The following is a 14,309-nucleotide window of genomic DNA, read 5'->3' on the forward strand; positions in this document are numbered from 1 at the left end:
CACAGGTTAGAAAACCATCCAATGCCAAATATGTTTGGTGAAGGTCCCGAGGCTTCCATGTTTGAGCAGCTCTCAAGAGAGGTAAGGCTGTGCTATTTCATATATTTTGCACTGCCTTTCCTTATATACAGCTGAGATGGGCAAATATGTTGCATCCTCTCAGACATCAGGTCTGATGTCGCATACAGACGGTCGTTTTTTGTGATGAAAAAAACTGACGTTTTTGAAACTTCATTTTTAAAAATGACGTAGCATACACACCATAGTTTTTTCAAAATGCTCTAGCAAAGCGCGGTTACGTTCAGCACGTACGACGGCACTCTGTTCCATTCAAGCTCGCTTCATAACTTGCTTCTGAGCATGCGCGGGTTCAAAAACGTTGTTTTAAACGTTGTTTTGCCCACACACTATCGTTTTAAATGACACAAAAAACAACGTTTTGAAAAACGACAAGCATGTTCGATTTTTTTTTTTTTTACGTTTTTCAGAAGACCTAAAACGAGGTCATTTTAAATGACGTTTTTAAAAACAACGTTTTTTTTATCACAAAAAACGACCGTCTGTACGCGGCATTAGCCCTGGTTCACACTAATGCAAATGTTCAAAGACTATGTGATTTCTAGCAGGCAATAGTGCCTTTTTTGAGTTGATTTCCAGACAGAGAGCAGCTGTGTCCAAATCACGTTGGAATCGCACCTGAACTCGCATGAAGTCGCAATGGACAATATCCTTGAAATTGCACTAAAAATCTCCCTCAAATTGCACCACACAAGTGTGAACCTAGGCTTAAAGGTCCCTTATTAATAATAATAAAAAAAATCCATAAAATATTTGAAACTCAAAGAACTTTGGTAACAGATTTGGAGATCTCAAATGATTTCCTGCATATAAAGACAGGCAGGGCATCTTTTAGATAAACTGATTAAATATTCATGCTGGCCCGACCTTGGCAATTCCTGCAGGCTCTCCAACACAATCCAGCTCAAAGGTTATAGAATGCTTTGCTTCCATGTTAAGGCATCCCAAGATCAGTAACCATCAGCTACGTTCTACTACAGCCAGGGCCGGCCTTAGGTGTTCAGGCGCCCTGTGCGAGCTAATCCTGTGGAGCCCCCCCCAGACCGCTACACAATACACACTGACCGCTACACAATACACACTGACCGCTACACAATACACATTGACCGCTACACAATACACACTGACCGCTACAAAATACAAAGTGAGAGGGGGGGATTAGAGAGAGTGGTGGGTGGGAGAGAGGAGGTGACCGAGGGGCTAAGTGAGAGAGTGAGGAGGGGGTGACACAGAGGAAGGGGGGGTAAGCTGACACAGAGAAGAGTGGGGTGAGACAGAGGAGAGTGGGGTGAGACAGAGGAGGGGGGTAAGCTTACACAGAGGAGGGTAGGTGAGACAGAGGAGAGGGTAGGTAAGACAGAGGAGAGTGGGGTGACACAGAGGAGAGGGGGTAAGCTTACACAGAGGAGAGGGGGTAAGCTTACACAGAGGAGAGGGGGGTAAGCTTACACAGAGGAGGGTGACACAACAGAGGAGAGGGGGGGTGACACAACAGAGGAGAGGGGGGGTGACACAACAGAGGAGAGGGGGGGTGACACAACAGAGGAGAGGGGGGTGACACAACAGAGGAGAGTGACACAACAGAGGAGAGGGAGGGTGACACAACAGAGGAGAGGGGGGGTGACACAACAGAGGAGAGGGGGGGGTGACACAACAGAGGAGAGGGGGGGTGACACAAGAGAGGAGGGGGGGGTGACACAAGAGAGGAGGGGGGGGGTGACACAAGAGAGGAGGGGGGGTGACACAAGAGAGGAGAGGGGGGGTGACACAAGAGAGAAGAGGGGGGTGACACAAGAGAGGAGAGGGGGGGTGATACAAGAGAGGAGAGGGGGGATGACTCAGAGGAGGGAGGTAAGCTGACAGAGCAGATGAGCAGGACTCACATCGTGAGGCAGGACTCTGGGAGCAAGCAGGCACGATGATTCATATCCACAGTGCAGCCCCGCCCACGCCTCCACACATGACCAGCACAGCCATTCACAGACCCCATATCTGCTTCCCGGCCCGCCCCCCACATCGCACATGGCCCGTTCGGCCAATCACAGGGCACCCACTGTCTCAGAGCGCAGCGCAGAATACAGGATCATGCGCGCCGCCCGAGACAGAGATCCGGCTGCTACAAGCAACAGTGGAATGTGTGTACCCGGGCAAAACAGGTGGCAAGTGGCAACCCTATGCACGGCGCCCCTGTTCTCAACGGCGCCTTGTGCGGGCGCACAACCCGCACACCGCAAAGGCCGGCCCTGACTACAGCCACTGATGTGCACTGTGAAGGGGAGTGGTGCCACCACCTATGTGTTGTAAATGACGCATTACACTGTCTTGGATAGCAGCCCTCAGGATAAGAAAATGTTCTCTCTTAACCACTTGCCGCCTGCTGACAGTATATTTATTGCAAGTGGGCTGCACAGCCAGGCACCATGACGTATAGACACATTGTGGTGAAACTCCAGATTCTCGGGGTTGTGCATGCGTGCCCCTGCTGAATTTGGCTGTAATTGGTTACAGCATAAAAGTTTGTCAGCAGGTTTCAGCCAATGATTTTGGCCGTGAACCTGCTGATTGGCTGTAGTCACAGCCCTGTGTCTTGTTTGTAAAAAAGACACCGGATCTGGCTGGTTCTTCCTCCCTGAGTGTTTAACTTAAAGTGGATGTAAACCCAAAAATGTTTTTTTAATTAAGGCTTGTGCAGTATAGGATTTCATATCATCTGTGCACAGTCTTGCCACTAAGAGTTAATCCAGCTCTGAGCAGTCCTCTTATTTTTTTTTTTCAGTAAGATAACAACAAATGGGAGTCTGTTTCTCCATCTTGCTGTTAGTGACAGGTGATTTACATATGTCATGCAGGAGCCTGAGCGAGACATTCTTTTTACTTCAGATTCCCTCCTCCTTTCATCTCTAGCTATCCCAGGATTGCTCCACACCTCAGCATGATTGGGCATGCTGAAGTCATGTGGTCACGTTTCTGGGTTTTGACTGGATGTTGGTGATCATAGCAGAAGTTCAGTGTAAGAAATACACAGGAGAAAATGCATGTTGACAAGGGAAGTGTTGAAGTGGGCGGGGAGTCTGACATCACGACTCCACCCACCAAGCTTCGGACAACAGACCCACCCATAGAATCTGCAGTTTTTCGGGTATCATAACAGACAGAGGAAGACATTTGACAGGTAAGGATACATGCAGGAGGCATGTATATCCTTATAGATGACCACTATGGCAGTAGTTTAGAAAGGATGAGTGTGCGTTTACAGCTGTCCATATACGTAATGTTTTTTTAGAGGTCCTAAAATGCCAGGACAGTTCAAACACCCCCCGAATGACTCCTTTTTAGAAAGTAGACACCCCAAGGTATTTGCGGAAAAACATGTTGAGTATATGAAAGATTTTATTTTCTGCCACAAGTTTTTATTATTGAAAAATTAAAAAAAAAGTCTATTTTTACACATGTTTTCCATTTAATGATGTATTGCTCAGACATGCCATGGGTATACGTGGAATTACACCCCAAAATACATTCTTCTACTTCTGCCAAAGTATGGGGATAACACATGTGTTAGACTTTTTGGAAAACTAGCCACGTAAAGGGGTCCAAAATACAATGACCACCTTCAGGCTTTCAAGGGGCGTTACTTTATGTTGTATCAATCATACAATAATTAATAATAACTATGTGTCTATCCTTTACTGTAACTTATAATCTATATATATATATATATATATATATATATATATATATATAAACTATTGCATCTGTATTAAAATGCATGAGTCCCTTGCTTGCTAGTATATAAGACCAAAGTGTGAATTAGGCCTAAGGCTAATAAAAGGAGTTAATAAGACAGACACATTTGAGTCAAACAGTTACATTTATTCTAACAACAAACATCTATAACCTAATAAACAATACTGGCAAATAAGATAAAATATACTCAACACTCGATCTCCTCCCTGGCTGGGCTCAGGATGTAACAGAAGTAGGCCGTCACCACATGGCTAGGCCCAAAATACAGGCCAGGCTTCCATAAGGCCTAGTCCATGTGGTTTCAGCATAGGCCTTCAGATAACAGAGTCCCAACCTCACTGCAAGCTTGTTCCCAAGAGAATAGAGACAGAGCCCTCTTTCAAACTCCTTTTACCAAACCTTACTCATTACTCATTCACAATACCTCCCATTTGCCTGCCCATCTGATGTTCGACCAATCGTTGCACTTCCTTGACTCACATCCTTGTTTGTGGTTGTTATGCCATACCTAGCCTTGACCTAATCAATGTCCTTTGATTGTGGAGATTGCCTAACAGATGTTTTTCCTAGACTCATTGATGTGAGGGGGGGGGGGGTTGTTGGGGGATCATGTTTTACCAAGAAGCCAGCTGTTTCTGACTGGAACCAGAGAATGGTCAAAATTCTGATATTTATGTTATTTGCAACACTTTACTTTACGGATTTCCTGACTACCTATTGCATTTTAGTGGCCCTGAAACTTTGGAAGATGAGGCATGTTGAGACTATGGAAGATCTTATTTTTTTTGCCACATTTTTGTAAAAGAGAAACATTTTTTACACAAAGTTATAATTTTACCGATTTCTCACAAATATCATGGGTATACATGGCAATACACCCCAAAACACATTCTGCTACATCTCAAAAGTATGGGGATACTACATGTGTGAGACTTTTGGAAGCTTATCCACATGCAGGGCCAAAAATCCAGTGAGAACCTTAAATCGATCAAAGGCGTTACATAGTCAGGTTGAAAAAAGACACAAGTCCATCTAGTTCAACCATAAAAATAAAAACAATCATACAATCCCATATACCCAAGTCTATACCCACAGTTGATCCAGAGGAAGGTGAAAAACCCCAGCAGAGCATGCTCCAATTTGCTACAGCAGGGGAAAAAAATCCTTCCTGATCCCCCAAGAGGGAATCGGCTTTTCCCCGGATCAACTTTACCTATAAATGTTAGTACCCAGTTATATTATGTACATTTAGGAAAGAATCCAGGCCTTTCTTAAAGCAATCTACTGAGCTGTCCAGATCCACCTCTGCAGGGAGTCTCTTCCACATTTTCACAGCTCTTACTGAGTGCCTCCTTGTTTTTCGTGTTGACCGTAAAGTGAATAACTCAACACCAAGTTCTCTATATGGACCCCTTATATATTTGTACATGTTGATCATATCCCCCCTTAATCTCCTCTTCTCAAGAGTGAAAAGATTCAGTTCCCCTAATCTTCCCTCATAGCTGAGCTCCTCCATGCCTCTTATCAGTGTAGCGATACCCCCGCAGGAGCCGCTGGTTAGAATAGGGATGGCGTGTTACCTCTGTGAGCGTCTAGGGGTGAGATGATGATGATGATGATGAGAGCAATGATGGAATGTCCAAGCAGCAGGTGTCTTTTTTCTTGTGCTTTATTTCACCCAACACGGCAAAACAGTAAACTTGAGGTAGGATAGGAAGAAGATGGGTGAAAAGGAGGAGAATAGCAGATTCAGGCTTAAAAAATACGGAAGCAGTCCTGCTTCTAGCGGCACTTTTCCTTACGTCGTCACTCCAGCCGGAGTGGGAATAGTGTACCTGGACAGGCCTCTCACACCGACCTGGCAGCCAGGGCATCGCTCAGAAACTTGAGGAGAAAATAAGTCTCTGCCACAGACTTAGTAGAAATAAAGGTCAGTACGGGACCTCTCCCACAGACCCCCTTCTCCAAAATGTAGATCGTGAGGTAAATCCTCCTTAGTAAATATAGTGCCTGAATCTCCCTCAGGTAGTCTCTCAACTGGTCAACAACTGACAGGTTGCTGACATCCAACCTCTCAGTGTCCAGTTACCTCAATCCCCGATGGATTGTCCTGGCCCTGTTGGATTGCCTGCCTCCTGGCTCTCCTCAGGCTGACTCCCCACTGAACAGCACAACTCGCCTGTGATCTCCTCTCAGAGTTTGGGGACCCAGTGGATCACTGGGGCCCCGCCATAGCTTCAGTTGCTCCGGGCCAGCATGGTCCCGAAACCAAGAACACCGCATTGCACGCACACCCCGGCCTGGAAGGTCATATCGCCGGGGGCCGTAATGTGCGCACACCCTGAAGGTGGGTGCCACACCCGGAACAAGACCCCCGCCCAATCGCGTCTGCTCAAGAAGTACCCTCCCCCAGCATGCCTCGCGAGGGAAAACCCCTCCCGATTTGGCTGCTGGCAAGAGGCGCTCCAGACTGAACTCCACTGCTGCCACCTGTCGCCCCGGGGTGGAAAGGCACCTCAGGAATACAGAATGAACCAACAGTACAGCCCAGCTAGAACAGATGCCCAATTAGCACAAATCACCTGGATGAGAGCTAACTAACTCTCTCATCCCCCTCTAAATTTAGAATAGCACCTGGACTGAAAGTACACAGGCGCTACATCAGTTTGGTTGCCCTTCTCTGCACTTTATCCAGTTCCCCGATATCCTTTTTGAGAACTGGTGGCCAAAACTGAACTGCATATTCCAGATGAGGTCTTCCTAATGATTTGTACAAGGGCAAAATTCTCTCTTTCTGCCTAGGTTCACACTGCTGCGAATTCAAAATCGCGGTAAAATGCGCGATTTTACCGCGATTTCGCGGCTGCGATATTGCCGCGATTTCAGCCGCAATTTAATGTATATCGCGGCCCGAAATTGCAAAAAGTAGTACAGGAACTACTTTTTGAAATCGCAGATGCGGCGTCGCACTGATTAGGACAGTGCCATTGCCGACAATTGCCGCCGATTTGAGATGCGATTTGACATGTCAAATCGCATCTCAAATCGCTCCAAATCGTACCCAGTGTGAACCAGGGCTCTGTCTCTGTGTCTCTCTCTCCTTTACATTTATAAACATTAAACCTCATCTGCCACAGTCTCTCTCTCTCCCTCTCCCTCTCCCTCTCCCTCTCCCTCTCCCTCTCCCTCTCCCTCTCCCTCTCCCTCTCCCTCTCCTCTCTCTCTCTCTCTCTCTCTCTCTCTCTCTCTCTCTCTCTCTCTCTCTCTCTCTCTCTCTCTCTCTCTCTCTCTCTCTCTCTCTCTCTCTCTCTCTCTCTCCCTCATCTGCCACAGTCGCCCAATTACACAGTGCATTGAGGTTGGCTTGTAAATTGGAGACATCCTGTAAGGATGTTATTCCACTGCATAGCTTAGTGTCACTATGTTAATTTTGATTCCAGACCCAATATCATTTATAAAGATATTAAAAAGTAAGGGTCCCAACACTGAAAATTGGGGAACTCAACTGATAACCTTAGACCATTCAGAGTATAAATCATTAACCACTACTCTCTGAATTCTGTATTTTAGACAGTTTTCTATCCATTTACACACTGATATTTCCAATCCTGTAGACTTTACCTTACACATGAGCCATGTGTGCGGAACTGTATCGAACACTTTTGCAAAATTCAAGTATACCATGTCCACCGCCACCCCTCTGTCCAAGGTTTTACTTACCTCTTCATAAAATAAATCAAAAATCAACTTCTATCTTTCATGAATTTATGCTGTCTGTTACTTAAAATATTTTTTTCCAAGAAAGAACTCATATATGTGGTCTTTTATTAATCTCTTCACAACTTTAGAAGTTAAACAGGTCTATAGTTACTTGGTAAAGACTTTGTTCCCTTTTTAAATATGGGCACCACATTGGCCCTGCGCCAATCCAGTGGTGCTGTTCCTGTCCGTTAATGAGTCCCTAAAAATTTGATACAATGGCTTTGAAATTACAGAGCTCAATTCTTTTAGGATCTGTGGGTGTATGCCATCAGGTCCAGGTGCTTTATCCACCTTTATTCTGTCTAAATATTTCTGGACTATTTCACTTTTGAGCCATTTGACTTTCAGACTACCTGTTAGTCTCAGAGGCCCTAAAATGTCAGGATAGTACACACACACCCCAAATGACTCCATTTTAAAAAGTAGACACTCCAAGGTATTTTCTAAGAAGCATGTTGCGTAATTTGCAGATCTCATTTGTTGCCTCAAGTTTTTGGAAAATAAAGAAAACAACATTTTTTTTTCAAAAACTTGTGACAAAAAATAGATCTGCAAAATACTCCCCATGCCTCTTATCAAATATCTTGAAGTGTCTACTTTCCACAAAGGAATCATTTGGAGGGTGTTTGTACTATCATGGCATTTTAGGGTCTCCAAAACTGCCAGGTAATCAGGAAGTCAAAGCCTGGAGGTGCCTATTGGATTTTAGGCCTTTGTCTGTGGCTAGGCTCCCAATATCTCACACGTGTGATATTCTCATACTCAGGAGAAGCAGCAGAATGTGATTTGTGGTGTAATGCCACATATACCCATGACATGTGTGAGGAATCTCATTAAATTGCCAATTTTGTGTAAAAGACTTTTTTTTTTTTTTCCCAAAAACTTCTGCCAAAATAAAATCTTCCAAATGTGGACGTTAATGTCCTTTGAACGCCTAAAGGTGCTCACTGGATTTTGAAAGTAGCAGAATGTATTTTAGGGGTGAATTGCCACTTGTGTGCGAAATATATAGGTAAAGTGACTACTTTGTGCACAAAAAAAAGTTTTTTATTTTTTCAAAAACTTGTGGCAGAAAAAAAGATCTTTCAAACTCTCCACATGCCTCTCAGAAAATACCTTTTTATAGTGTCTAATGTCCAAAAAGGGGTCATTTAGGGGGCGTTTATACTGTCCTGCCATTTTAGGGCCTTAAAAGCCTGAAGGTGGTTATTGGATTGTTGGCCCCCTGTAGGTGGCTAGGCTGCCTAAAAGTCTTTCACATGTGGTATTTCAATCCTTGGGAGAAGTAACAGAATGTGTTTTGGAGTGTATAGTTCCATATGTACCCATGGCATGTGTGAGAAATAGCTCATTAACCACTTTAATACAGGGCAATTATACCCCCTTCCTGCCCAGACATATTTTCAGCTTTCAAGGCTCTCACATTTTGAGTGACAATTACACAGTCATGCATATCATTTTTTTTCCCACACAAATACAGCTTTATTTTGGTGTTGTTTAATCACAACTGTTTTTTTTTTTTTTTTTGCGATTTAGGCCAGGTTCACACTGGTCCAGCAAACGCTCCAACTTTGGGAGCTCATGTCGCATGACGTATGAAAATCAATGTTTCCCTATGAGAGCCGTCTTAACTGGTCCGACACATGTTGGACCGACTTTGAAAATGCTCTCTGTACTACTTTGGTCCGACTTTGATCCTGCTTCAGTCCATTGAATATCATTGAAGTCAGATCAAAGTCGGAATGCCATCTTGCATGATGCGACTTGTGCTCTGCTGATCTTGAAGGGGAACTCCACGCCAAATTAAAAAAAAAAAAAACGGAATGGGTTCCCCCTCCAAGAGCGTACCCCAAGGGGGTCTGGTATGGATTTAAAGGGGAACCCCTACGCTGAAAAAATGGCATGGGGGTCCCCCAAAATCCGGATCCTTATCCGAGCACGCCTCCTGGCCGGTCAGGATAGGGGGTGGGGACGAGAGAGTGCCCCCTCCTGAACCGTACCAGGTCGCATGCCCTCAACATGGGGGAGTGGGTGCGGCCCCCCCACCCCAAAGCACCCTGTCCCCATGTTGTTGAGGACAAGGGCCACTTCCCGACAGCCCTGGCCGTTGGTTGTCGGGGTCTGCAAGTGGGGGGCTTATTGGAATCTGGGAGCCCCCTTTAATTTAAGGGGGACACCAGATCTCTGCCCCCCACCCTGGTACATCGTACCCCTACCCATTCACCTACAGGAAAAGTGTCAAGAAAAAAAACACACTACACAGGTTTTTAAAGTCATTTATTAGGCAGCTCCGGGGGTCTTCTTCCGACTTCAGGGGGGTCTTCTTCCGACTCTCCAGCCTCTTCTCGTGCTCTCTGGTGCTTTCTGCCTTCTGCCAGACTCCTCCGCTATCTTCTTTCAGCTCTTTTACCAGCGGTGGCCCAGTCTTCCCCGCTGTCTTCTTGCCTCTTCTCTTCTTCCGATGTTGACATGACGCTCTCTCCCGCTGTAATGCCATGTGCACGATGCGCAATGATTTATATAGGCATTGGGGGTGGTCACCGGGTGATGTCACCCGGTGACCCAGCCTCTTATGACGTCACAGTCCTGGGGCATGATGGGACTGTGAAATCATAAGAGGCGGGGTCACCGGATGACATCACCTGGTGACCACGCCCCATGCCTATATAAATCATTGTGCATCGCGCACATGGCAGTACACTATGGTGCATTCGACAGACGATTTGACTCTTATGCCGCGTACACACGGTCGTTTTTCGGCATGAAAAAAATTAAATAAATTTCATCATGAAAAAAAACGACGTTTTTCCAACTTCATCATTAAAAACGACGTTGCCCACACACCATTGTTTTGGAAAAATGATGAACAAAGCGCGGTGCCGTACAACACGTACAACGGAACTCTAAAGGGTAAGTTCTATTCGCCTTTGGGCTGCTTTTAGCTGATTCCTTGTTAGCAAAAGACGATTCACGTTTTTTTGTCTGTTACAGCGTGATGAATGTGCTTACTCCATTATGAATGGTAGTTTTACCAAAACGAGCGCTCCTGTCTCATAACTTGCTTCTGGGCATGTGCGGGTTTAAAACGTAGTTTTTGCCCCCACACGATCATTTTTTACATCTTGAAAAACGACATCTTGAAAAACGACATTAAAAAATGCAGCATGTTCGAATTTTTTATTTGTAATTTTTCAGAAGCCGAAAAACGATGTGAAGCCCACACACGATCATTTTAAATGACATTTTAAAAAATGTCGTTTTTTCATGCCGAAAAACGACCGTGTGTACGCGGCATTACATCAGACAAAAGCTGGATGTGCAGGCTATAAAATTTTTGTCGGATGTGAACTCAACGTCTGATTTTCGGATGGTCAGTACAAAAATTCCGTCACACAAAAGTCGAAAGTACAAACCGGCATACTCAGAATCGAGTAACGACTGGGAAGAGTTTGGTCTTGTAAACTACTGTTTGTAATCTAGAATTAATATTCGTGACACAGCAATTGATGAAATGTCAAAATTCTCATCATCTTTAATGGGATAATAATGAAGCTGCTTTGCTGGTGACACGTGATCACATGGTGATACGTTTGGCATGTAGGTATGCCAAACGTATTTTAAAATGCATTTGTTTTGTACAATCAGAAAATTGCAAATCAGCGTTCACCAAACTTCTACTAACAAAATTAGCAGAAGGGGCCCAAAGGGTGGGGCTTGAGAAAATAACTTCCTCTTTATACTCTCATAGTACATCACTATGTTCGTGTTTGTCAAATGATAATTTGCTAGACAAAATCCTGCACATGCACTTTTGACAAAAATCAAACGCTCTGTCGTCCAACATTCAAACCGTGTGTACGAGGCCTAATGCCGACATCAAAACCATGGCTTTTTTTTCTGACTCTTTCCGACAAATGTTGGAAATTCCGAATGTCAAGAACGCGGTCACGTACAACACTAGGACGAGCCGAGAAAAATGAAGTTCAATGATTCCGAGCACTTTTGTTGTCGGAAAAATTGAGAACCAGCTCTCAAACATTTGTTGTTGAAATTACGACAGCAAATGTCCGATGGAGCATACACACGGTCTGATTTTCCGACAACAAGCTCACATCGAACATTTGTGTGTATCAGGCATTTGTCTGTGTGAAAGTAAGACCCCATACACATCATTAGATTTTCTGCAGATTTTTGTCTTCAGATTTACCAAAACCATGTAGAGCAAGGGCCTGCCTGATTGCATACAAATTGAAACTCTTAAGGTTTGACCTCCATATTATATAATTTTGATAAATCTAAACACAAAAATCTGCAGAAAATTGTATAGTGTGTGTATGGGGTCTTATAGGGCCAGATTCCGGTACATCTGCGGCGGCGTAACGTATCGCATTTACATTACACCGCCACAAGTTTTACGGGCAAGTGCTTGATTCACAAAGCACTTGCCTGTAAAGTTGCGGCGGCGTAGCGTAAATCCCTCCGGGCAAGCCCGCCTAATTCAAATGATCCGGGTAGGGGGCGTGGATCATTTAAATTAGGCGCGTTCCCACGCCGAACGTACTGCGCATGCTCCGTTTTGAAAATTCCCGCCGTGCTTTGCGCGAAATGACGTCGCACCGACGTAATGTTTTTGAATGTAGACGTGAGTTACGTCCTTTCCTATTCACGGACGACTTGCGCAAAAAAAAATCAAAATTCAACGCGGGAACGACGACCATACTTTAACATGGCAGGTCTATCTATACGCCACGAAATACCAGCTTTAACTATACGCCGGGAAAAGCCAACTAGCGACGACGTAAGAGAATGCGACGGCCACGCGTACCTTCGTGGATCGCCGGAAAAAGCTAATTAGCATACCCGACGCGGAAAACGACGCGAACTCCACCCAGCGGGCGCCGAAGTATTGCACCTGTCGGATCGAAGCCAAAAGCCGTCGTATCTTGGTTTGAGGATTCAAACTAAAGATACGACGCGGCAAATTTGAAAGTACGCCGGCGAACTTCTTCTGTCAATCTGGCCCATAGAGTCTACCAGCTATGGTGCAAATCCTTAACAATTGATCACACCTGATGTTCTGAGGGCCTATCTAATTTCTTGAGGCCCTGAAATATCAAGACGGTACAAATACCCCCCAAATGTCCCCTTTTTGAAAAGTAAAAAGGAATGGTGACTTTTTTGAAGTTGTATTTTTTTTTCCCCACAATTCTTGGGAAAATTAAGAATTGTTGTTTTCTCACACAGCATATGCATACTTCCAATTACACCCCAAAATACATTCTGCTACTCATCCCAAGTATGGCGATGCCACGTGTGAGACTTTTACACAGCCTGGCCACATACAGAGGCCCAACATGCAGGGAGCACCGTCGGGTATTCTAGGAGGACAAATTACACATATAATTTCCTGACTACTCATGACATTTTTGAAGGTCCTGGAGCACCAAGACGATAGAAACGCAAACAAAATGACCCCATTTTGAAAAGCGAACGCCCCAATGTATAGTCTATGAGGCATGGGCTGCAGATAGGTACTCAGTAGACATGTGCACTGCCAAAAAATTTGTTGATTTTGTTTTTTTCGTTTTTGTTTCATTCTTTTTTTTAACCTTTTGCCGACCGCGCCATAGCAGAAATACTGCTGCAGCGCAGTCGAGTTATCCCGGGAGGACGTCCCTGGGATGTCCTCGTGCACCTCCGTGTTTCGCACGCGCCCTGCGGCGCGCTCGCGGGAGTGTGCGTGTTCGCCGGGTCCAGGAGACCCGGCGCAACACAGATCGCGGTGAAGAGTAGTGTTGAGCAGAATATGCCATATTCGATTTTGCGATATATCTCGAATATATATTCGAATATTCGAGATATATTCGCTAAATTCGAATATTCGTGATATTTTATCGAAATTAAATGATTGCGATTTTTCGCTATTGCGAATGCGAAAATAATTGCGATTTTTTGATAACTGCGGTAGGAGCACTCTGATTGGCTCAGAATATTCGTGATATTTTATCGAAATATCGCAACATGCGAATGCGATATTTATTGCGCAATTTCGAGAAATGCTGGAGGAGCGCTCTGATTGACTCAGAATATTCGTGATATTTTATCGAAATATCGCAACATGCGAATGCGATATTTACTGCGCAATTTCGACAAATGCTGTAGGAGCACTCTGATTGGCTCAGAATATTCGTGATATTTTACAATACAAAATAATTGCGAATATTCGGCGAATGCGGAAGGAGCACTCTGATTGGCTCAGAATATTCTTGATATTTTACAATACAAAATAATTGCGAATATTAGGCATATGCGGAAGGAGCACTGTGATTGGCTCAGAATATTCTTGATATTTTACAATACAAAATAATTGCGAATATTCGGCAAATGCGGAAGGAGCACTCTGATTGGCTCAGAATATTCTTGATATTTTACAATACAAAATAATTGCGAATATTCGGCAAATGCGGAAGGAGCACTCTGATTGGCTCAGAATATTCTTGATATTTTACAATACAAAATAATTGCGAATATTCGGCAAATGCAGAAGGAGCACTCTGATTGGCTCAGAATATTCTTGATATTTTACAATAGAAAATAAAAAGTGTTTTGCATTGGTGGTGATTCTTTACTCTATCCATTTGTCACAGCCGTTTGTCAATCAAACACCTTGAAGATTGAACACGTTCATGCTGCATGCTTTGGACTTTTTTTCACTTCACATA

The 14,309-nt window shown here is 44.4% G+C and overlaps 1 protein-coding gene across 1 annotated transcript in view; it reads left to right on the top strand.

Annotated features, from left to right (window-relative positions):
- Positions 1–14,309, top strand: part of PM20D1 (peptidase M20 domain containing 1) — a 359,154-nt gene that overhangs the window by 258,443 nt on the left and 86,402 nt on the right. The window contains 1 exon segment of the mRNA XM_040337628.1: positions 6–81. Within this exon segment, the coding sequence (XP_040193562.1) occupies positions 6–81 (76 nt within the window).

This window comes from Rana temporaria, chromosome 2 (genome assembly GCF_905171775.1).
Source record: "Rana temporaria chromosome 2, aRanTem1.1, whole genome shotgun sequence".
In the NCBI taxonomy this organism is placed as follows: Eukaryota; Metazoa; Chordata; class Amphibia; order Anura; family Ranidae; genus Rana; species Rana temporaria.